The sequence below is a fragment of the Microcebus murinus genome, chromosome 8 (genome assembly GCF_040939455.1).
Source record: "Microcebus murinus isolate Inina chromosome 8, M.murinus_Inina_mat1.0, whole genome shotgun sequence".
NCBI lineage: Eukaryota > Metazoa > Chordata > Mammalia > Primates > Cheirogaleidae > Microcebus > Microcebus murinus.
The window spans coordinates 92,877,704-92,903,270 of record NC_134111.1 but is presented as its reverse complement, the minus strand read 5'-3'; the positions used below and the strand labels follow the sequence as shown (position 1 = coordinate 92,903,270).

Below are 25,567 nucleotides of genomic sequence, written 5' to 3'. Positions count from 1 at the left end.
TTCCCAATGAAGACTTGATATTGACAAATTTTGCTCAATGGCTTGAGTTGTACAATGTTTTAGAAAGGACATTTTAATATTTCAAAAATTCTTTGGAGAAGTCCACAAGGAATTACCCAAGAAAACAGATAAAAGCAGACAGTGCCAAACTCTCTACTCACTTTCTCTTATAACTTTTCATTCTCAGAATAGAATTGAGTTTTCCAGGAATATCCAATTGGGATAACTTGGATGTATGTCAGTCTAGTCACTCTGTTTGGAGGCAATCTTTTTCAGTCATCTGGGGAAACATTTTTCGTTTGTAAAATGGATAAAGTTTCAGAGTAAGAACCCATTTGTGGACAGCTATAAACATTTTTTTCAGTTGTCTGTTAACTTGTCCCCAAAGATAATTTGGCAAGGAAGAAGCTAGCTCATTTCAGGACCTGAGGCTTAGTGTGGTTTTATTGCATAATGTTAATATTCTACAGGACTATCTGCTTCCCAAATCAATAGAAAAATAAAATGTGTTAACAAAACTAACCAAACTAACAGCACCAGAATGGAGGATTGTGAATTTAATTATGAAAAGTGACATTCAAGAAATGAATGAAGGGCCAGGCACAGTAGCACACATCTGTAATCCTAGCACTCTGGGAGGTGGAGACAGGAGGATGGCTTGGGCTCAGGATTTTGAGACCAGCCTGAGCAAGAACAAAATCCCATCTCTGAAAAAAATAGAAAAATTATCCAGGTGTGGTGGTGCATGACTATAGTCCCAGCTACTCAGGAGGCTGAGGTGGAAGGATCACTGGAGCCCAGGAATTTGAGGTTGCAATGAGCTATGATGATACCATTGCACTCTAGCTGGGGTGACAGAGCAAGATTCCAACTCAAGGAAAAAGAAAAAAGAAAAAAAGGAAGAAATGAATGCATCAGCTATCTCAGAATATTCTCAGAAGTGGTATGTCCAGGTCAATATCATGACCAATGAAACATCAAACTTCATCAAGAAATTACTTTTTAATAACCATAACAAAATGTCCTCAACTAAAAACTATACACGGGATTAAGACTAGCTGTTCCCTAAGGCCCTTCCAGCTGTAAAAGTCTATTATTCTATGATTTCACAATATCTGAAGTAGAGCTGATTATCATCCATACTGTCCTTGAAGATTTGTTAGTTTGGATGCTATATGGGTTCCCAAAAATACAATCTACAGCACTGATATCAGGTTTGTCTACTTAATCAGGGTTTTGCTACAATGACTACAGATAATAAGAGTTTTATAAAAAGTCAGAAAATCTCTATGAAATGCACCACTAAATCACAAGCAATCAACAAATACTTGAGCATGGTAAAACTATAAATTTGGAGAAAAACAAGACATTTATTAAAGAGCCATTGCTTGGCTTGTAAAGTCATTCATATGGCTCTCCCCTGCTAGAAGATGGTGGGAAAGATCTCATAAAAAATAGGGGAGAGGGACTTGAAAAGGATTAACTAATTAAAAATGTCCAAGTTCATGCAAACTCCCTGGAGATAGCCACTTATGTAATGTGATATGTGGGGTTCTGGGAAAGGTCAGCGGTACCAAAACCACTACCTACCCTAACCAGCCTTCCACAGCCCCCAAATTCCTCCCTTTCTCATTCTTCCCTTGATCCTACTCCTTAGATTAGGTGCTTATTGAAAATTTGAAATACTCTCAACCACCTAAACAGAAGTTATATGTTGCCAGATTAGCTACTCATGCATTTAGCAAGACTCTGTGAGAAGATACAAACAGATAAATGATGAAATGGAGGCAGATTTAATCTAAGTTTAGAACCTTTGAAGGGTGGGAAGGATGAAACGCCACAGTGGAGACCCTGAGATGCTAAAAGAAAGGGAAGAAATAGAGAAATTTTAGGGAAAGAAAGAAACTAATATTTGATACGCAGCTACTATGTGCTGGGCATGCTTCCAGACGCTGTACATTTATTTCCTCATTTTAACCTCAGAATAACCTACTGGTTAGATATCATTAATCCTATTTTTAGCTGGTGAAAGTATAGACTCAAAGGGGGCAATAAATTTGTTCAAGATTACAGACCTAACAAAAGGAGGAATTTGGGTATAAACCCATATACCCAGTCTCTGTGATTCCAAGGCCTGGCAGTGCTTCTTATTTTTTTTTCAGGAAATTATGGGTGTACACACACAGCAGTCCTTCTTTCTACTGCAATGCTTTCTTGAATTCAGAGGCCTTACCATCTAAGCTTTGTGTTCCTAGAATGTCCAGCACAGAACTTTGCCACTTAACGGTGAAAGCCCTTGAGGAAAAGAGACATAGAAACATCAAAAGACAAATTACCTCCTTCACACTTTTGCTTTTAAACCAATAGTTTTCAAATTTTGCTTTTAACCATGGAGGCTTGTCTTCAAAATAACCTTAAGCACAAACCCAATCCACCCGCCATGGTAGCCCCAAGGCATATTCACTGAACTACATAAGTGCCTCATTAAACTTTCAAAACCACCACAGAAAAGATTTGAACACTCCACAAATAAGAATACACGAATGTCTAATAAGCACATGAAAAGTTGCTCAAAATCATTAGTCACCAGGGAAATGCATATTAAAACATCAATGTAATACCACTGCACACCTACTTGAATAGCTAAAATGGACAATGCTAGGTTACCAAGGATGATGAACAACTGGAACTCCTAAACGTGGCTAGCGGGAATGCAAAACAGCCATCCTGGAAAATGGTTTGTCATTTTCTTACAAAAGTTAAAACATATCGTTACCATATGGCCCAGCAATTTGACTCCTAAGTACTTACCCAAAAGAAATGAAAATAGATGTTCACACCAAGGTTTGTACATGAATGTCTTTAGCAGCCTTAATCATAAGTGCCTAAAATGAAGAACAGCCCAAGTGTTCATAAGCAGGTAAACAGACAACTTGCAATATTCTGTACAATGAAGTAATCAGCATTTACTAAGGCTAATCAGCAACTAAAAGGAAAGAATGACTGATACGCTCAACAACAACATGGATGAATCCCAAAAACATTATGCCAAGTGACCGAATTTAGGCACAACAGAGTACATACTGTATGCTTCCATTTATATGAAACTAGGAAAGACAAATCTAGTCTACAGTGACTGGAAGCAGATTCATGGTTGTCTAAGGCTGGGGATGTGAGAAGAGGAAGGACTACAAAGGGGCAAAGTGCTTTGGAGTGAAGACGGTGTTCTATATCTTGATGGTGGTGATGGTTATTTGGGTGGAGATGTTTGTCAAGACTCAAAGAACTGTGCACATAAAATGTGTGCATTCTACCTCTCTAAGATTGGTCTAAAAAAATATATTATTCCAATTATTGGAATTGTTGAGGCAGAACTGGGTCCAATTGTATAACCACTCAGGTAACATTTGGACCTTTCTCCTCATTCAATTTCTTATTTCTTCCAGTCTCTAATTTAGCTCTGCTATTTTCTGCAGCCTCATGACGGATGGCAACACCATCTGTCCTGCGAACTTTCAGCCGTCTTCATTACAAAAATACCCTAGGCCCAAAGCCAGAGCTAATAAGCATCTTAGACCCCTTGGAAGAAGAAAAGCTATATTTTGGCTTTGAATAATTGAACTTCACTTCAAATCAGCATCTAAGCTATTATTTTCTCTGTACTTAATCCAAATCACTCAAATTCCTGAAATTCGTCCACGGTTATTGTCCACCTGATGCCAAAATGTCCTGATGAAAAGTGAAACATTCAGCCAGTTGTGTGAACTGTTTTTTCTGAAATCTACAAGCTCAGCTATTTGGCAGGATAGCAGAACAGCTGAACAGTCAACTGATGTTTTTACTGTGGACTGAGAAGCTTAGAATTGTGCAGACAAGGTCTTCTGCAAAAATGCAAAGGCCCAGTGTTCCTCATTATTGACCAAGTAGAACCTAGAGCATTAACATCATAAAAGTTTGGGGCATGAAGAAATACTGTCCAACTGCCCCTGTTTACAGATAGACAGGTTGAGGCAACTCCTATTCATATGTTAAAACCTTGATCAAATGCCATCCTGTAGGGCATCTTTCTCCAGCTCCTCAGGCTACTCTCTACTCTGGCTCCCCCAGCATACAGCTAACAACCTACTCTAGTACTTATCCCATCATATGCAACGTATTTGTTTATACATCTGTCTCCTCCGCTAGTATTGCAAACTACCTAAGTACAAGACCATAAGCTCTCTATACACTCAATGCTAGTACATGGAGGGTGCTCAAAGAGTGACTGTTGGATAAACTTGGGCTGGGAATCTGAATAAACTTTCACTTCAAATACATTCTTGCTCCATATCCATGTTGAAATGGTAGTAGTGAAATTCAACAGAGATTCTAGACTTACCATAATTCCTAAGCACCAAAAACTGAGAATCTCAAGTTTTCATGTTCTTTGGACAAAGCGAACACTAATAATGTGAACAGTAATAAGGCAGTGCAGTTACTGGCATATAAAATGAGTATTGTAATATAGGAAAATTGAAATTCAATAATAAAAAATTGATACATTCGTATCAATTTAAACATAATATTAGTAGTCGCCAGGGTTTGAGTGTTTACCATATATGAGGCATTATTTCAAGAATTATATGTATATTAACTCTTCTAACATAATTAGAAAGTATCTGTATTATGCTTATCATTAAAACTACATGAAACGATTTTACATTTTGAGGCTGATTTTTTTATGTCTCCAGCTGTGAGTAAATGGAGAACAAAACAAATAAAGTTTTTAAATGACAATTATCAAACCTTCCCCAACAATCTTTATTTTCAAATTTCTTATCCACAGCCTATAATGACTTTCCATTTTTAAAAATCAGAATTATTTTAAAAACTGAAAATATTCTCTAGATGTCAAATTGCTCTTCTATAATGACATGTTGATTAATAGTTTAAGAAGCTAAAAGCATGAGGGTTACATTTCTTTCAATGAAAACATGCACTTTAAAAATCTAGAGGAACTATGCTTAGAGTGAATTTATGGAGGCAAGTGTTCACAAGCTTTGGTGCAATATATTTTCCCCTCTGTGTTGTCTGTCACCATGGAGCTGGAGAAGATTCAGTAGATAAGGCAGGGTCTGAACCTGACACAATAAAATCCAATCAGGAAGACTGGCCTGGAAATTTCCATTAAAACGAAAAAGAAAAACAAAAGAACCAGTTGACTATTTCCATGAAAGGCTTAAATTCAATTGAATTTGTTCAATACTAAGCCCTTTGGCAAGCAAAATAAATTTCTTTCTTTTTTTAATTAAAACAAAAAAAGTTTCCAAGTATTTTGAAGGTACCATCTAGCTATCATTGTTAAGTACTTAGTATTTCCAGCCCTAAAAGAAAAATCATCTTGTTTTTCTCTGAATCATTCAGAGGCACTAGAACAAAATGATCCTGTGAACAATAAAGATTCAAAAATGAATGTTTATTGAATTAACAAATAAATGAATTTAAATGGCCTTGCTTCTTTTTTCCATTCACTGTTCTGCATCTACAATAAGTACTGAAATGACTATTCTATTCAAATCAACAGCTATCAAATTTTCCACCCTAAGTCTCTAAGGCTCTGTTCAAACCATTTGCAGCCACGGGTAAGCATCTCAAAGCCTGCTCTTCTCTTCCCTCCACAACCCACCTGGCCCTTTACCTGTTAGGGCCCTGGGTACCCCTTTTGGCCATGATCTCTATTTCCACCACAGGAAAACCATTCTGGAGAACTGCAATCTCAGTTCACAGCATAATTGCATTTCCAATTTGTATTACAATAGAACTGCTCTTTCTCTGAATGATGCTGAGAATACAGTCAAGATAATTTGGGTGATGGTTTAGAATATTTTATAGTTTAACAGCTTTCCTAACTGGCTATGAGTTTTCAAACTCATGAAGAAATGTGAGACTTACATAAAGCCTAACACGAATGTACTCAAAACAGAGGGAAAAAATAATTACATGATTTTACTATTATTTTGTGGGAATATGAGGCAACATGGTAGTGCAGAGCAGAAAAAAAATACATGTGTTTGTATCAGTTAAACACATAGGGCAAATCCTAACTCTACACCTTATTAGTAATGTGATCTTAGATGCTTCCCAGAGCCTCAATTTCTGGCATGAAGATGAACACCACAGAGCCATTGTAAGGATTGAATGAGATTATATGTTGAAAGGGACTACAGACACACAATGGGCTTCCAATAAATGTGAATTGACCACATACATTAAAATGCAAAAGAGTGACCATTAAAACCATAGGCCCTAAACACTTACGACATTTCTGGTTGAGTTTTGGGAATGTGACTCAAAAAGCAATTTCATGTTCCTCAATATTATGATCTTGCCACAACTGTAGTCAAGAATATAGCTGATTTGCAGTGCCTCTTACTTGGGTGACATAGAGAGATAGCATAGAAATATATTAATAGTATGGATTGCTTTTAGGGCAGAAAACAACCACAACAGAGAAATAACTCACCTATTTTATAGCTAAGTCTAGAATAGGAACACTACATTTACGGGAATTCAAGTGTGTGTGTGTGTGTGTGTGTGTGTGTGTGCGCGCGTATAAAAGAGAGAGCATGAAAAAAAAAAACTCCCTTATTCAACATCTCCCTCAGACTCTACTACCCAAGGAAAAGAAGGCCATGACCAAAGTACTCCAAGAAATCACATAAGTTTATTCTTCAATTCAAAGTTGAAAGTACCCAGCTTCTGGAATTGTAAGAGCAATTAAAGGGCTATCAAGGAAAATTTTGCCTTATATTCTGATTTTAGAACCTAATCCCTAAAGTAAAATCAGACCCCATTTTCTACCAGAAATATGAATTCCAGTAGTAAAATATCAACATTTTAAATTCACATGGCAGTTCTAGTTATTTTCCCTGCTTTGGACTTTGTTTTAAAGGTATCATTTCATAAATTAAGCAAAGTCTCATGTTACAAAATCAATGCACACCAATCAGGAGTATTTCTATATGCTAATAACAGTCAAACTGACAGTCAAATTAAGGACTCAATACTATTCACAATAGCTACAAAGAAAACAAAATACTTAGAAATATACTTAACCAAGGAGGTGAAAGGTCTCTACAAGGAGAACTATACAACACTGATGAAAGAAATCAAAGATGACACAAGCAAATAGGAAAAAAAAAATCCCATGCTCATGGATTGTAGAATCCACATTGTTAAAATGTCCATACTGCCCAAAGTGATTTACAGATTGAATACAATTCCCATCATAATACCAACACCTTATTTCACAGGTCTGGAAAAAATAATCCTAAACTTCTTTTGGAACCAGAAAAGAACCCAGATAGCCAAAGCAATATTAAACAACAACAACAAAAAAAAAAAAAACAAATCTGGAGGCATCACATTACCTGACTTCAAATTATACTACAAGGTGATAGTAACCAAAATAGCATGGTACTGGTATAAAAGTAGAGACATAAACCAATGAACAAAATAGAGAACCCAGAAATAAAACTGCACAGCTATGACAAACCGATTTTCAACAAAGCAGACAAAAACATACACTGGGGAAAGGACACCCTATTCTATAAATGGTGCTGGGGAAAATTGGATAGCCACAAGAATGAAATAGGACCCCTATCTCTCGCTATACACAAAACTTAATTGAAGATGGATAAAAGACTTAAATGTAAGGCATCAAGCCATGCAAATTTTAGAAGAAAACATAGGGAAAATCTCTTCTAAATATCAGTCTTGGCAAAGAATTTGTGACTAAGACCTGAAAGGCAAATACAGCAACAACAAAAATAAGTAAATGGGATTCTATTAAATTAAAAAGCTTCTGCACAGCAAAGAGAATAATCAAAAGAGTAAACAGACAACCTACAGAATGGGAAAAAATATTTGCAAACTATACATGTAACAAAGGACTAATATCCATAAAATACAAAGAACTCAAACAACAAGGAAAAAATAAACAACCCCATCAAATAATGGGCAAAAAGCATGAACAGAATTTCTTCAAAAGATAAACAAATGGCCAAGAAACATATGAAAAAATATCCAACATCACTAATTATCAGGAAAATTCTAATTAAAACCACAATGAAATACCACCTTACCCTTTTAGAATGGCTATTATCAAAAGGCCAAAAAACAACAGTTTCTTATGTGGATATAGTGAAAAAGGAATGCTTATACACTTTTCGTGGAACTGCAAACTAGTACAACCTCTGTGGAGAAGAGTATGGAAATACCTCAAAGACCTAAAAGTAGACCTACTATTGGATCCAGCAATCTCACTACTGGGTATCTACCCAAAGGAAAAGAAATCATTTTATCAGAAAGACATCTCTACTTGACTGGTTTTCACAGCACAATTCACAGTTGCAAAGATATGGAATCAACCTACGTACCCAGCGATGGATGAGTGGATAAAGAAAATGTATATATTAATATATACCATAGAGTACTACTCGGGCATAAAAAAGAATGAAATAATGTCTTTCGCAGCAACTTGGATGGAAATGGAGACCATTGTCCTAAGTGAAGTACCTCAGGAATAGGAAAACAAACACCACATATTCTCACTAATAAGAGGATGGGTACATACGGGCACGAAGAGAAGTAAAGACCATTGGAAACTAAGGAGGGAGGGCGGGTAGGAGGGGGTGAGGGATAAAACCTTACCTATCGGCTACAATGAACACTGTCCCAGTGACAGGCACGCTGAGAGCCCTGACTTCAGCTTTATACAGTGTATCCATATAACAAAAACATATGTACCCCCCTTAACATTTCGAAATTAAAAAAAAAAAAAACCTTTTAAAAAGTACCATTTGATTTATCTGAAGACTAAAGTTACATTTTATCTTTTCAATTGAAATATAATAATATTTCTTCATCCTTCTCCTTTTCAGCTGCTTTCAAGCTGTCAAAGTCTTAATATTTAATCATTATTGCCACAAAATAATGCTATTCCTTAAATTATGAAATAATGACAAGTAGTTTGAATTCAGCTGCTCTGGTTCTTGGTGCAGCATTGCTTCTGTGGTCTATAGCATCTGCCCCTGGGCAACCTAAACCCATCCTTGTTGGGGAACACCCTTCTTGTCTGTGTGTGATTTTGTAGGTCTGATCTATGCCTCTTCACGGATCTCTATTAAGAAATACAAGGAGGATTTTAAACCAGCCAGTTATTTCTAATGATGTATTTTTATTATGGTGGAGGCCCTTGAAGTAATTATGCATCTTATACTCTCTACCAGAAAATCATCACCACTCACTTATTCAGAAATCTGATTTTTTAACGTAATTTGAATTACAACCAATATCCACAAACTACACCCTAATCATTTTCTTGGAACCCAGAAATTAAACATAATCAGATAAAACCTTTTGACATATTCTATATTAAAAAGTGCCATTATATACAATCATACACCTAATCAATTCTCAAGCACCTAGAGAAATTGTGTTCCTCAATAAAAATCACTTTGGAGAGGTATAAAATCCAGGCCAATTCTAAATACAACATCACTCTATTTTCTTTGGTGCTTCTTTATATAACCTGAAGAGAAAATCATAGAAAGGCAGAGGTTTGCCAGCATAATATTTGCATTGAGATATTTGCAGTAGAAGAAACAATATTATGTTACCTTTACCTTCCTGCTTTCTGAAGCAACCCAATAACACATCTCCAGGCAAATCCCACAGGCTGGCTCAATATCCTCCCTGGGTATCTTTCATGGAGATCCATTATAAACCCGGGGAAACACCAGCCCCTACAGAAACACACATACAAAGGAACCGAGTCACCCCATACTATCAAAAAGAGTGAAAGCAGATTCGCAACCTAAACTAAGTAGCAATTAACGGCAAGTAAAAAAGACTGAGTAGTTCCAACTCCTTGAACTAGCCACACTGTTGTATACTTAGCTCTTCACAGCCAAACTTCCTACAAGAGTGAGTTTCTAATGACAATGTCCTATTCCTCAACATGCGTCTATCTGATATACCTGTGATATCTCCACCCCATTACTCTACAAATTCTGCATCTTACCGGTACTAATCACCTACGAGTCTTCACAGGAGAGTTTTTCCCATCCTCCACCCCCATCTCTCTATGGCTGGCCATCTCCGCCTTCTGGAAAGTCTCTGTTTGCTTGGCTCCTGGGCATTCTGCCATCCTGTTTTTATTTCTTGGACTGCTCCTGCTCTTTCTCTTTTTCCTCCCCCAGCCCCCAAGAAGTAGCTGAAGGGCTATGGTTTGTGTTCCTCTTTATTTCCATTCACCCTTGACTATATCAGCCATGCTCAAGGTTTCAAGGACACATATTCGTGTGCATGACTCCCAGATCTTTGTCTGTAGCACCAGCTTCTGGAAAAGTTCCCGTACTGATTTTCCAAATGCTTTGTGGATATCATGTCAGCACCTCCAACTCAAAATGCACAACACAATAAATCCTCTCCAGGATTAACTATCCATTTTTATTATTGGCACTTCTTCTCTCTCAATTATGCAGACTCAAAACCTTAGCGTCATCTTTTATTCCACCCTCTCCTTTCCTCTCTAACATCCAACTAGTTGCAAAACCTTGTCGATTTTAACTTCTCAGTATTTCTAGCTTCTGTGTCTTTATTTCACCTGCCATGGCCCCAGTTCAGGTGTTTCTCTCCTCTTCCTCGGAATCCTTTTTTCTTTACCTCCCTTCTTCAATTCACCTTACAGAATGGGAAAAGCTATAAGCATGGTGATAACAGAGATTGAGTTTTTATCATTGTGCATCCAGTACCTAGCATGCTCCGTCCCAAATATTAAATTATTTTTTTTATGTTATGTAAACACAGCTCTGATTGTGCTGCCTTTTCCTGGTTCAACACTTCTATGGTCCTCAGTATTTTTGTAATTAAAGAAATACTTTGGGGGACAAATAACGACCATGTGAATGAAAAGAGGTTTCAGAGGCAGCCTGATGACCTATGGTAAGGAAGAGAAGCTTGAGTTTGACTTTTGTTTCCAGCACCTATGACTAATAGATTATGGGAAATTTAAATTGGGGGACACGTTTTGGAGAAAAAGATGATGAGTTCGAGTATTGATATCAGGTATTCAAGGTGCTTATCGGACATAAGTGGATACATCCAGAGGCATCAGTGTTCATGAGAAAAGTCCAGGCTAACACCGAATGATTGGGCTTTGGAGACAGGCAGCATGGCAGGCAGGTAGGTGTATTAACTCTGTAGTCAGATTTGCCGAGTTCAAATCATAATTCTGCTGCTAACTAGCTGCTAGCTGCATGACCTGGTCAATGTTCTTAACCTCTCTATAGTTCAGTGTCCTTATCTTTTTATTTTATTTTTTTAGACAGAGTCTCACTTTGTTGCCTAGGCTAGAGTGCTGTGGTGTCAGCCTAGCTCACAGCAACCTCAAACTCCTGGGCTCAAGCAATCCTTCTGCCTCAGCCTCCTGAGTAGCTGGGACGACAAGCACGCACCACCATGCCCAGCTAACTTTTTCTATTTTTTAGTTGTTTTGGCTAATTTATTTCTACTTATAGTAGAGATAGGGTCTCGCTCTTGCTTAGTCTGGTCTCGAACTCCTGAGGTTGAGCAATCCTCCCACCTCTGCCTCCCAGAGTGCTAGGATTAAAGCATGAGCCACCACACCTGGCCTCTTTATCTTTAAAATGGGATTGAAATCCCTGCCTTTTAGCTTTTTATAAAAATTAAACATCATGAGAACAGTGTTTAGCACATAGTAAGCACTAAATAGGTGTTTGTTGTAATTATTTACGTAATAGTTGAAGATTGAGGTTGGTGATATAACCCAAAGAGAAAATGTAAAATAAGAAGAAATGAAGGCCAGATGCAGTGGCTCATGCCTGTAATCCTAGCACACTATGGAGGCCAAGCTGGGAGGACCACTTGAGGCCAGGAGTTCAAGACCAGCCTGAGCAACAGCAAGACCCCATCTGTACTAAAAATAGAAAAAATTATCTGGCCATGGTGGCTTGCGCCTGGAATCCCAGCTACTTGGGAGGCTGAGACAGGAGGATTGTCTGAGCCCAGGAGTTTGAGGTTACTGTAAACTAGGCTGATGCCATAGCACTCTAGCCTGGGCAACAGAGTGAGACTCTGTTTCAAGAAAAAAAAGAAGAAAATAATACTATGAGAAAGAGCCCTGAGGAATGCCAGCTCAAATAGACATGCAGACTATAAAAATAATACTACAGAGTTCTGGCTCTCAAGAGGTTTATAATCCTATGAGAAAGACAGAACTTTTGCTATTATCAGTGCATGAGCACAGAGCAACAGGAGGGTAGAAAAGGAGAAGATTTTGAAAAAGAAACAGAACCTCTGTCCAGGCATTATGTCCGGTTCTTTGGCAGAAGTTCTGAGTGGAAAAGGAAGATAGAAATGAGGGAGAAAATATGCCTTCCATATCAAGGTTAAGCATATAAAAATAATGGTCTGTGATGTGCCTGTTGCTTTCTGCCTCATCTGAAATCCAGAGCTGAACCTCCAGCGTTTGTTTGCCTTCAAGAGTCGTCACCCATGACTGAGGGACATCAGTGCTGGGAGCATTCTGCAGTGGGGGAGGAGGGCTGCATGCAAGCTGTTCTGGTGCTGCAGCTGAGCAGAAATATATGCAATAAAATAAAATAAAATGGAAACCCAAATGCCAGTAAGCTTCATGCAGAACAACTGCATTCAGTCTTGGTTGAATATTTCCCTCTTCTTATTTATAGCTTCTTCCCCTTTATGAAAGTTTCCAGTGATGTCACGTTGCACAGCCTTGGGGGAATATGTTTACTCCTGCCTGCTCAGCTTCATCGCACCATAAGTGCAACAAGTGCCAGGCTTTGACCAGAAAAAGGAAAAACAGGCCAATTCCCAGCAAGGCTCATGGAACTGGTAAAATAGAGATAGCACCAACGACTCAATGCTGCTCAGGACAGCTCAAGGTGGGTGGCTCAAGGGAGAAGACCCTCTAGGTCTTTTATCTTCATTGAGCCTTGGAAAAGGCCTCCATGGACACACCCACCATGAGCATCTTAGACCAAATGTCAGGAGCCTGGGTTGTAACCCCTGCCTTGTTCCTATTTCCCTCTGTGACTTTGAACAAGCCCCTTAACTTCTCTGAGCCTTAATGCCCCTGTCACTAAATGGAGGGGTGGGGTTAGATGATCTAAAAGGCAACTTCCAATGCCCTCTCTCTCTTATACGGTCATACCCTGTATTCATCTGATGGGTGAAGTTATGCTGCAATAACAAAACCCCTAAGATTTCTATCGTCACCATAACTTGGATTCTTGTCGCTTTGTGAAAAGCCAGCTGCAAGTTTGGGCAACTTTCCAGAGCAGTTGCCTTCCAGGCAGTAACTCATTGTTTCAGGCTGACACAGGCTCCACCTATTATTTGCACCATCTGGAACAAGTGGTCTCATTGGTGGCATGCAGACGAAGATGGTGACTAGGAAATCATACATGAGCTTTTCACTTGCTCTGCTCAGAAGTGACATATATCACTTGTGTTCCATTTATATGGACCAGGATGAATATGGCCTTGCTCAAGTCCTGCTGGTAGAGGAGGAGGGGGAGGAAAAGAGCTGAGAAGTGCAATTGTTCATGCTTTCAGAGGGGAGAAGAATTGCATATTAGTGAATGCTAGTAATACCTATGAATAGCCCCCTATAAAAGACAAAGACTTTTTATTTTTCCAGCTGTTTTCTAAGCAGTTTTAACCATGTTTTGAGAGCAGTAAAGAAAATATTACTACCTCCATTTTACCAATGAGGAATTTCCATTGCTCAGATAGGTTGAGCAACATGGGCAATGTCACAGAGCTGCCAACTGTCTGGATGGAACTAGATGCCATGTCTCCTGATCTTTACTTTTTAATGATTAAAAGAATTCCAGATTTCATATCAGAGGACCTGCGTTTGAATCCTTCATTACATTGGCCAGCAACTAACTTCTTTGAGCCTTCAATTCCTTCTGTGGATTAACAGTATTAGAGATAGACCTACCTCAGAGTTTCCTTAGGAAAGTAAATGAGATAATCAAAGGGAAAGTGCCTGTCACAGAGCAATGCAAATATTAGATAAACAATATAGTTTGACCATTTAATCACACCACGGTGTCCTCAAGCTGTTCAAAGACACAAGCCATGTATTCTTACATCCTTTGTAGAGCTGAAGGGCTCTGCACACAGAAATACTCAACTAATGTTATAAAAGTAACAGACTTAATTTTATTGGAATTCATCTATATGGAGGCTATGACCTCTTTGAAGGGTCGGCAGGTGTTACATTTTTCCCAGCACCTAAAGAAGTGCTTAGAACAGGGTAGAATCTCAAAGCACAGGGCTGTACAGATTAGAAGTATGCGCATGGCATGTAATCAGTGCTGAGTAAGTATTATGCTTTGTGGTTACTACTATTTTTGTAATAGAGAGAGAGGAAGAGAGGGAGAGAAGTTGGATAAAGAGAAAAGAGGAGATGGAAAACCATTAAGGACAAGAGAGGAGTATAGTTATTGATGGGAAGAATGCTTCCATCGTGTTTCTTAGCAAGAGAATGCAGGTAAGAAAACAAATTCCTAGGAATGTCAGAATAAGACCTCAGCTCTATATTGAACGAGGCAAGGAAGTGCTAGGATGGGACTGCAAGGGGTGCAAGGGAAGATGCAAGAAGAGAGGGTGGGACTGGGCAGGACAAAAGAACCCCTTCCCTGGCCCATGAGTAGAGGCTCAAAGCTTGTCCCCTGAGCCGAGGACCAAACTCCAACTCCATAACTTTGCCTTCATGATCCACTGCCAGTGGGCCGTAGGCTCCTCCAGTCAAGTGACCTTGGCTGGTTATCTCCATGGTAACGGCTCAAATCCCAAACTGTTCCTTCCTGTGTGAAAGGAAACATTTCAGAAATGAGGGAAGGCAGAATTTAACAGTGGTTTTTCTCTCTTCTGACCCTTCTCCTTTGGCAAAATTGTGTCCTTTTTCTGAACACTGCAGTCTCCTGAGGAAACCATCCACAGAAGAGGATGTCTCGATGACTTTATTTGTAGATGCATGCCCAGGACACATTTTTTAAAGGAGAAGCCTGAATCTGCTTTTCCTTTAGCTTCACACGCCGCTCAGTGTTTCTCGGGGCATTTCGCCATTCCTTTCATGAATAGCTCCCCAAAGAGAAAGGCCAGCGTGTTGTCCTCATGTTGAAAGAGAGAGGTCAGAGAGGTTGGATAGATTCCCCAGAGACACAGGGGGGCCACACGGTAGCAGAGTTAGGCTGTAAAGTCAGACACAACAAGGCTGAGCCTCTACCAGCCTCCCTGCCTCCCTGCCCTGCATCCCAACTGCAGCCCGAACACCATTTGGCCAGCAGCTGCCATGTGTCCCCCCAGCCCTAGACTTGTTAGCCCCATGATGCATGATATGCCCCGCGATTTTCTTCAGCATGGTTCCCAGACCTTCATAAGGGTATGAAGCGAACGTATGCTCTGTCTAAACCTGGAGTTTCAATTATATTTGAAGCTCAATGTTCTGTCTGTTCCACAAAGTCTAGGGTCAGAGCAGCATTTTACAGGATGATAAATGACCCTTCTGCAGCGGAGCCCTGGAAGTGCACGTCTGGCCACAAAACCCTCCAATCGCAGCTCTGAAAGGCACCATGGGGTCCACTTTCCAGCCGGAATCATGAGCCAGAAGCACTCAGTCCTTGGCCTGGCTTCAGCCTTTCCCAGTAGTTTTGATCCCATGATTCTGTCCGTGAAAGGAATCTCGTTCTCTGTAACATCCCTGCCTGACTCTGACGTACAAAGGTGTAATTAGAACAGCATGCAGCAGGCAGGAGGAGACTTACCTCATCCCTAACATTTAAGTGCTTTGAAAATATGTTTCTAATATCTTAGGTGCACCGGGCCAAATTTCCTTCTCAGTTTTTCACATGCATGAGTAAATCCACACAGACGAAACCCCTGGGGCCTTACGTTCTGCTTAGAAGTTCTTTTTTTTTTTTTTCTTTAAAGAAAACAAATATTCCATTAAAACGACAAAGTGTACTCTGCATATTTTTAGGACAATTAGAGTTTAGAATTCCCTCTCCTTCCGCCCATGGTAAAAAAAAAAAAAAAATTATATTTTTTCTTAACTATTTCCTTACCAGGAATGACATTAAGCTGGGAAAACTCAAAAAGCTTTTTCATCTTTTAAAATATTCTTCTCAAACATATGTTCTCATGTAAAATTCTGGAATAAAATAAAATAATAATAGTAATCTTTTCATCTTAAATGGTCCAAGTACCAACTGGTGGATTGGCATGCTTGATATTACTTGAGGAGGATCCAGGCTCCCCTATACCATTTCCAGGTAAATAGTTAGATAGGTAGGTAGTTATTTGTGAACCTAATGGAAACATTTACTTGAAACAGAAAAGCCAAGCTCACAGAATACAGAAACGTAAAAGTAAGGAGACTTCCTACCATCTGTTGGATTAAAAAAAAATAAATGTGTTATGGGTTTTGGGAACTTTTCCTTAAGCACCTCTGACCATGTATGTGAAATCGTACAAGGAGAGGCAGCAGCAGGCTGGCCATGCCTCAGCCTGTGGGCAAGAGACGCAGCCAGACCAAGGGGGAGGAGACTGTCAGGAGGAGACTAGGAGACGAAGGAGAGTCAACCCCAACTCATGCACTTTTTGCTTCATCGTGTGCATAGGTTCATGTTGCTGTATATAAAACACGGTGCTGCTGGGGCCAACCTGTGGACAATATTTGCCAAGCCAACATGCAAATCAAACAATTTCTCGCAACCAGATTTGGAAGAACATCTTAGCAGCAGTTGCCATGTCATTTCACGTTCAAGTCCAAAGGCTCCACGGCCACCACGTTAAAAAAGAGAAGTGGATATAAGACTGTCTACAGCTTGTGTCCCATTCATTGCGAAGCATATAAAAGAATGTCAGAGCCAAGCCTCACTTTCCCCACGGTCCAGGCAAAAATAAGATATGCCTTCAGAAGAGTCTGCCTTGGAAAGTGAGCAAAATCCAGAGACGGCTTGGGGAAAGTGTCTATAATGTCTTAAAAATGAAGAAAATTATATGCAAGACTCAAAGAAAGAACTCATGATTTCCCAGGGAAAATGTGTTTATTTATTTAAATTAAAAAATGTTGTGAAAATTACAAACCGTTAAATACGAAAAGACAATTCTATACAACTCAATAGAACAAGAAGGAAGTATATACATCATTTTTTAATAGGTGCAGAGAGACTTGCACCAAACTTCAGAGTTAAGCAATGGAAAATGTGACAAGGCACATGTCCGTCGCAGTGAAGTTTCAGAATTCAAGTGATTCCAGGCAAGGGGCCAAATTTAACTTGGCTTCTTTCAACTTAAACAGCCCCCTTTGGAGTAAATCCACACTCTGAATTTTAAAGTGAACGGAGGGCTCTTTTTCCCCCAAACATAAATTTCCCCTAGCTCTGTGTCAACGCAGACTGATAAACCAGCCCCTACACTGTTAACCCTTCCATGGGAACAGTAGTTACTGCTGTGTCTCCAATCCATGCAAACAGAGTATGTTTTTCTATAAAAAAAAAAAACAAAAAAAATTTAATAGAATTAAAGTTGACCTTTCATTTCCTTGTCTTTAAGGGCCTAAGGGATCTACTGCAAAGCTGTTGACCACAGGAATACATGGAGACGTTGGCAAGCATTCCGGAGTGTTTTCTTTTAGGCATCTCTTTCCCTCAGCCGGGAATGTTAACATCCCACCAACCAGAGAATTTCGCAGATGCAAACGGAGGGCATTGAGCTTTTTGACTCAATCCTGGGAAAGCGACAGCAGGGGTTGGTTGGTGGTCCCCCTGCGTCCCCCAGTCACATGGGTTCTGACTCTCCAGCTGCTCCTTTAAATAAATCAGCAGATCCTTTTTCAGGCCCACTGGCCAATGGGGGAGTATTTGGTCCAAGCTTCCTCACACCAGGCTACGCAGGATTTATCGGAGTCCTGAAATCTAAGGACATCCTCCCAGCCCCCTGGGGATGGAGATGGTAGGGCGTCTCATGAAGGCAGGGAGCCCCTGGTCACACGCCCAGGACCACACAGCAAATGAGTGTCAGGGCTCGGGCTCAGGAAGCACAGAACTTGGACGCCAGCTTTGTGCAATCTCCGCCTGAGTATGCCCTTCTAGGTCTCAGCTACGTGACGAAATACCACATTGTGTCCTCTCCTAGCTCAGAAAACTAGGCTGGGAAAGGCAGCAGCAGCAGCAGAGCTAGCGGCTTGGCCTTGTTCAACCCCACCACTACTCCTTCTGGAAAGATCAGGAAGAGTCGCCCGGCACCGCTATTCAGAGTGCAGGTTAGATTCTGGGGAAACCCTTCCGATCAAAAGAACATCATGCCAGCGCACCATGCTGCACGGTCACAGGCCAGAGAGTTCAAAGTCACAGGTTAGACAAAAGGTTGAAATAGCAGATCATCTCTATAACCCCAGCCAATGTTAACAGTTGGTTTAAAAGCTGCTTTTTTTTTTTCTTACAGTGTGCAAATGGGCTGGTTCAGGTCTCCAGCTTTCTCCCATCAAAAATACTCCATCAAATATCCCCCTCTAATCCCAAAGAAGCTTGTAACCAGCTGTGAAGTAATGCCACAGGTACACAGTAGAGATACTTACAACCAATCAGATCTGGAAGAACAAAGCTCTAGGCAAATTAGCAAATCAAAACTAGCCCCTCAGCGTGCCCTCGGCATGTGGCAGCCCTGGGAACGGGCAGGTGCTGCCTGGAGTCACCCAGGGCGTCCAGTGAGAAAATGTGTGACAAGCACATCATCCGGCCAAATTCCAAACAGGAACCCCAGCACCCTGGCCCCAGCGTCAGTGTACACACTGCTCTGGTCTTCGGGGCTTTTTCAGGGGCGGGTCCAAACCGCTGCACGTCGTGGCCTCCTCGCTGCTGCTGGCTCAGGTGAGCCTTGTCCCCTCCCCAGCCCGACTCGGGGGCTTGCCGAGGGTCTCTTCAAAGTGGCAGCTGCACTGCAAAAGTGAAAGCAGACACTTGAAAACTGTCTTCCCTCTCTCTAAGGGTGCTGGCTGTCAGAGCCACCTCCGGACGCCCCGGGGGGTGCTAGGAATTCTGATGGATGTTCTCCGAGGACCCTTCGCTGCTTTCGTTGAGGGGGGTCTCCGAGGTCTCCTCCAGCTCATCGTCCGCCCCCTCCTCTTGGATGGGGAGGTGCATGTCGGGGGAGGAGGACTCGGAGCTGACGCTGTCGCCTTCCATGGAGCAGAGGGTGCAGGACAGCGCGGGCGCCACACTCTCCTGCAGCATGTTGAGCATCATGGGCACCTGCACCGCCCTCAGGCCCGACGCCACGGGCAGCGGCTTCATGGCCTCGCCCCACAGCCGCTCCTCGTCTTTGTACAACAGCAGGAGGCTGGACTTCTTCTCCCGCCTCTTGGATTTCATGTAGCCCAGCATGATTCCGATCAAGAAAATGCCGTAGAAGGACATGACGACCAGAACGTAGAAGTACTCGTTGCCGTGGCTGCCGCCGCCGGGCGCGAGGGACTCCAGGGGGCTGCTGGAGGCGGCGGTGCCCGGGTGCGTGCTGTTCAGCGGCTCCATCTTCAGCATCGAAGCGCTGCCCGCTGCAGGGTCTGGGGAGAAAGCCGCAGGTTAGGGCTGCCCCACAGGTCCACCCTACAGGGAGCAGGGCGGCACCAGGTTTGTGGGATTGCAATAACAAAAAAGCTTAAAAAAATGCATGGAAGAAATAGCCTAAGACGTCTCACCAAACAGCTAAGGGAGGTGAGCTACCAGGGCTTGGAGTGCATGGGGTGGGGGGAACAGGGCGGGAAAGTAAGAAGGACTTTCATTTTTTAGTGTATACATATCTGTCCTATTTGCATTTCATAAATTGAGCATGCATTACTTTGACAATTTTTTAAAAATTTAATATAACACAGGAGAGCATGGAGAAAATAAATAATAAAAATTAGAAGACACATTTTAACTGACGGAGCAAAGTCTACATTTTGCTTCTAAAAGAAAAGGATTTTTAATTCAAAGCAGTTTCCTTAGAACAAAGAAAAGAAACAAAAAGGAGAGAAAGGAAAACCTCATGTATTAACCGTTAGAAATTTCCCTCTTCCGAATGTTCTTTTTGAAGCAAAGTAACTTACCAAAGGCTGACAATTTGTCCCGAGTCCTGAATTCCTAAGTGGTCAAGTCCAAGAGAGTCCTTCTCCTGCGTCCGGCTCTGCGCTCTGACAACTCCGCTGCTGCAGCCGGGATATATAGTCTAGAAATGCATCGTCACGTGTTCCGGGAGGAAAATTTACAACAGAGGTCGGTCGTGGCAGAGTGAGCAGTGAACTCGAGCGCTGCAGTTCAACTCACTAAACTTTGCAGCTGTGAAAAGAAAAAGACTAAGAAGTGAGAGCTGCTCCTCGTGCCCCAGAGCTGAGCCAGAGTTCTCAGGTGCACTCGAAAATGAACAGAAAGAGGAGAAGGGAATATGCCACTCTGGAACCGTTCCTCCAAAGTCCACTCATTGAAAATGAATGCATGTTTCATCCCCGTCTTGGGGAGTGACCATTATGTGGTTGACAGGTTTTCAGAGGCAGTGGAATCCCATAATCTGGAGGGAAGACAGCTGGAAGCAAGTACAGGCTCCACAGTCAAGGAGCTAGGGCTTAAATTGCAGTTCTTCTGCTAACTATGCAAATGTGATGGAGCCTTCCTTCACCTTTGTGCACCTCACATCCCTGATTCATAAAACTGTGGTGCATGCGGGACTCTAGCAGGTAGAATTAGATGAACCATGTGGCCTTTTGAGTCCCCTTCTGCTTAACCATTCTAAGATTTAAGGCTGGCAGATGCAGGTTAGCCCTTTAAAAGCACAGGGAGAGGCTGGCGCGGTGGCTCATGCCTGTAATCCTAGCACTCTGGGAGGCCGAGGCAGGCGGATCGCTCGAGGTCAGGAGTTCGAAACCAGCCTGAGCAAGAGCGAGACCCCGTCTCTACTATAAATAGAAAGAAATTAATTGCCCAACTAATATATATAGAAAAAATGAGCTGGGCATGGTGACACATGCCTGTAGTCCCAGCTACTTGGGAGGCTGAGGCAGGAGGATTGCTTGAGCCCAGGAGTTTGAGGTTGCTGTGAGCGAGGCTGGCGCCACGGCACTCACTCTAGCCTGGGCAACAAAGCGAGACTTTGTCTCAAAAAAAAAAAAAAAAGCATAGAGAGATTCTAAGTGTCTTTCACCTCAGGGTCACAAACCTATTTTTTACAATAATTATTTGAAAAATCTTCCACATTCTCGTCAGTGGCCTGCAGGAAGTGGAAACGTGTCACAGTGAAAGACACTACCGGCGGGTTTCGCTCCATCCTACCACACACAGCTTCTCCTCTGAAGCGCCAGCCAGAGACCATTCCCTCTTCTCTTTGCTGTCCCGGGCAGGTCAGGTGAGGGGCAGCGCTCTTCCGGCGAGCCACCGTGCGCAGTTCAAGTTTTTAAAACCTAGGGAATCCCTGTGTTAAAACAGCTGCTGTGATCAAACCTGGAAGGGAAATCGGAGACTTTGATGTCTGCCCCTCTGTTCCCTGGGCTGCTTATTCTGAGAGGCTTCCATTCTGAGTGACAGGAAAGGGGAGGGATTCTCGGCCTCTGGTTGTCTGTGGCCTGCGACCGGAGGCCAGACTGTCCCGTGGGCCAACTCCACAGGAAACGCCCTCCTGGTTCTAGTGTTGTCAGATGGAAGCATGGGCATCCCTCTGACTGGTTTGGAGCAGACACAGCGCAGGCACTGGAACTTTCGCTGCTGCTACAAGAACCCACCTGGATCAGCACCCGAGACCCTAACTCTAACAGGACACCCACAGGAAAGGTCAGAAGATGCACACATGCTGATGTTTTTCCCACTGGCCCATTGACCTCATGGTCTGGGATCAAGAAATTTATGATATGGCACCATAAGTACCCCACTAGCACTGACGGATCAAGTGCCGACCATTCCGGCAACAATATCATCCTCAGGATGGAACTTTGCTGGCACCAATAGAGACACCCGCACAGTTGCGTCAATACTTAAAAAGCTCCTCAGCCACCTTGGCTATGATAAACTTGGGCTTTTCAACCTGTATCCATCCAGAGCACTGGAAGACTTCCATCTGCATGCCAGCCTACCACGGTGTGTCTGGAACACTAGGACGAGGCAGGCCTGTGAGATTGTTGACTCAGTATTGTTGGTTATGTCCCTTAGGACACATGAGATTAGCAACCCCCTGGGGATTGTCAAGCACAGCAAACTGGGAGCTTTGAAAAGGCAGAGAGGACGTGGGGAAAGGGGTTTCCAGATTCAAGGAGCAGGAAGTACAAAGCCTGGTGCCAGGAAGCCAGGCAGAGGCTGGAGTTTCAAACAAATCCCCAAATCTGAACCAGAAGTCCCCAAGGCAATGAAAGCAAGAAAAGACAGGGATGCAGAGACAGATCTAGAATGAAGTCCAAAGGACATAGCAGCAAGTCAGACACGTAGAGAGAACAAAATTCTTTGTAAGAAGCAGGGAGGAAACAGCCCAGGTGAAATTCTGCTGGGTGCCGGCTCAGAGTCACTGCTGCCTTCGATCCCCACTGCCTGCCTGCACCGGTGTATCTGCTGGGGTTAAATAAACTGGGGCCAGGAAAGCACTCAGCAAGGCATCTGGCAGAATGGGCGTGCCCAGCTTATGCTTTTTGTTGTCACTGTTGAGAGTGGCCCGCTGCTACCAAGGGCTTCGGGTTGCTTCCTGGTCCGCATGTGTGCTCCAGAATTTTTGTCACTGCCCTTTGCCCCTCTTGTCACTTAAGATGTGGGGCTTGTAACTTCATAACACAGAGCTCAATCTCCCACGCCCTCACGCATGACAGTATTTGAGAATGATGGCAGTGAATGATGGCATCAATAATGACGGGGACGGGAGAGCAGCTAGGATGTACAGTCTGTTGGGAGAGGATGGGAACACATAAGAGTTACTATAATGATTATATCTACTCTCACCCACAGTTTTAGGAGACAGAGTCGTCGACTGAGTACTAGTCACACACCAATCCAGTGAGGTAAGTGCTGTTATAATCGTTTCGTAGATAAGGAAACTGAAGGTTGGAAAGGCTAAGCAAGTCACTCAAGATCATGCCATTAGTCTTAGAGTTGGGACTTGACTCCAGGTCTGTGTAACCCCAAAGCCCTTTCTCTTTGCACTACCCTTTGTCTCACTGAATGGATCTGAGAAAGGAACTGAGAAAGGGTAGAGTGAAAGATGGGTATTTTACCCACTTTATCTGAGTCTTCCTAAAGCTTTTAAATATAAATATATATGTATATGTATATATATATATATATGTGAATTCTTTTTTTTTCTCATCCTCTGGTACCCTTTATTGACATCTGAAGATTAAGAGAAAAAAGGAAAGCAGGAACTTCAGCATATACTACTGTCTTCAGGAAAAAAATAAAATTAATGTTTTAGTAAGAAACTACCTAACCTTTTGTGCTGTAAGTGGTTTTCTGAACTTTCTGTAAGAATAGCTGATTACTACAAAAAGAAAGCACCAATATGTTCTCCCACCAACAGTGTTGACAATAGTCAATTTTCTGCATAGATTATGTCAGTCTTTTTTATGTTTGCCAATTTGGACAACAAATGATTTTTTTTTTTTTGCCAATCTCACCCTATATATGAATTCTTAAATAGCCGGATACTCAAACATAAATACAAGCATGCAATTACAAATGATTTCTTCTGAATTCATGCTATTTTAAGTATCAGAGGGTACACCAACCTCAGCATGTTCTGGAAGTTGTCAGTGGAGCAGTAATACTCTTCCTCTGTATTCATGTTATCCACAGTACAACAGTTTCTCTTTGCTCTTATGTACAGCTGCCTTCTGGTCTTGTTTTGATGTGTTTTCTTTTTCTTTTTTTTTTTCTCTGCTTGATCCTGACACACACTTTCTCCAGAGCTTTGAGTACTTTCATTTCCTGGTGACGTCATTTTTACCAGATGACCCAGGAGTCTCTGGCCACACATCTCTGAAATTATGTTAACAGCTTCTGTGACTAAACAAAGTCTGTGCTGGGATAATAGCACAGCCGCGAATCTCATCAGATGAAACCCAAGCCTGGAGTCCAGAAATCTGACCCGGTGCAGCCTCGCCCCCGCTACGTGACTGGCCTGGTTGCATCGTTTGTCTGCGTGTCAGCTTTAGCCACCCTCAGGCATGTCAAGGGTAGGACCACTAATGGTCTCAAGATCTCCAGAAATGTCCCATAATCCATCAGGCTGTCCCCCTCCTGAGCAGACCAGGCTGTGGGCCTAGCAGAGTATTGCAACATGAAACCCTCAGTACCCACCTCTGGTTTTGCTTTTCCCAGAAGCTCTTTCTGAAAAGTTGTGTCTGGGAACTGGAGTGGTAGGTCATCTCTTCTCAGGCTGAGTCACCCTCCCTGGACACATACTTTTTATCATTCCTGGCACTAGGAATAAAACAGGGCCGAGTATCTGCTAGGTGGCTAATAGGGCCCCCAGCCCCTCCCTATAGCACAGCTGTATCTCAGGGATGTGGCTATGAGCAGGTCCTGCTTAGACATCATCCAAAGGAGGTTAGGATGAAAGAATCAGAACTCCTGAAACTCAAGAGTAAATGTGGTATTAACCTTTGTTTAAACATTTTTCACCTGATATTTGTTTAACAAATACTGGCACAATCAGTACCTGATGTCTCTCAGGAACTTCTCTAAGACCTTTACAAATTTTATCTTATTTCATTCTCATTAAAAAAAAATCCATGAGATAAGCTCCATATGATGCCCACTTTACAGGTAAGGAAACTGAGGCACCGACTGGTCTGAGCAGCCCGCCCCAGCTCACACAGCTGGTACCTGTGGAGCCGGCCTAGAGCCCAGAGCTGAGAAGAGAAAGGAGAGGAAGGAAAGGAAAGACAGTGAAGGGAAACATTGCCTCTGCCTCCATGGACCTTATAGTTGGTTGGGGAGACAGACCTAAGAATCCAAAAATTCTATGTGTAAAGTTGCAAGAGTGACTAATATTACAAAAGAAAGGCAAAATAGTGCTTGGAAAGTCAATACTAGAGGGATTTGAACTCCTTAGAGAAAATCAGGGAGGGCTCCCTTGAGGAAGCGATTCTTGAGTTGGGACCTGAAGATTGAGTAGGAGTTAGCCAGAGGAGACAAGAAGGTAAGAGTTGAGGGCAGTGGTGATGTGCAGAAAGACCCTCTGGAGGAAGAAAGTAGGGAGGGCGGAGGGATGGCCAGAATGAGGAACTAAAAAGTCTGGGGGCATCTGCCGGGGCCGCAAGGGGTGCTGGGTAGAAGACAGAGCTGGAGAGGCCGACCGGGCCAGATGTCACCACCTGGGAGGCATGAGGACAGGAGACCAAGGAGGCAGAAGATAGCTAGCTCCTGGCCTCGAGGACCTAAGTACCAACTACAGAGAAAGCCGTGAGGCCGGGGCGAGCGAGTGAGAGTTCAGGACTGACCGGGTGCATAATTGCTGAGGA

At 42.2% G+C, this 25,567-nt stretch overlaps 1 protein-coding gene across 1 annotated transcript; it reads right to left on the bottom strand.

Annotated features, from left to right (window-relative positions):
• Positions 1-17,134: 17,134 nt before the first annotated feature.
• Positions 17,135-24,075, bottom strand: KCNE4 (potassium voltage-gated channel subfamily E regulatory subunit 4). The gene is made up of 3 exons (XM_076005977.1): positions 23,831-24,075; positions 20,189-20,417; positions 17,135-19,663 (listed from the first exon to the last, which is right to left on the bottom strand). The coding sequence occupies exon 3, from the start codon at positions 19,638-19,640 to the stop codon at positions 19,131-19,133; it is 510 nt and encodes a 169-aa protein (XP_075862092.1). The 5' UTR covers positions 19,641-19,663; positions 20,189-20,417; positions 23,831-24,075; the 3' UTR covers positions 17,135-19,130.
• Positions 24,076-25,567: the final 1,492 nt, after the last annotated feature.

What these genes read in the sequence shown, in the direction of transcription:
- KCNE4 (XM_076005977.1), bottom strand. Translation starts at nt 19,640, where the DNA reads ATGCTGAAGATGGAGCCGCTGAACAGCACGCACCCGGGCACCGCCGCC.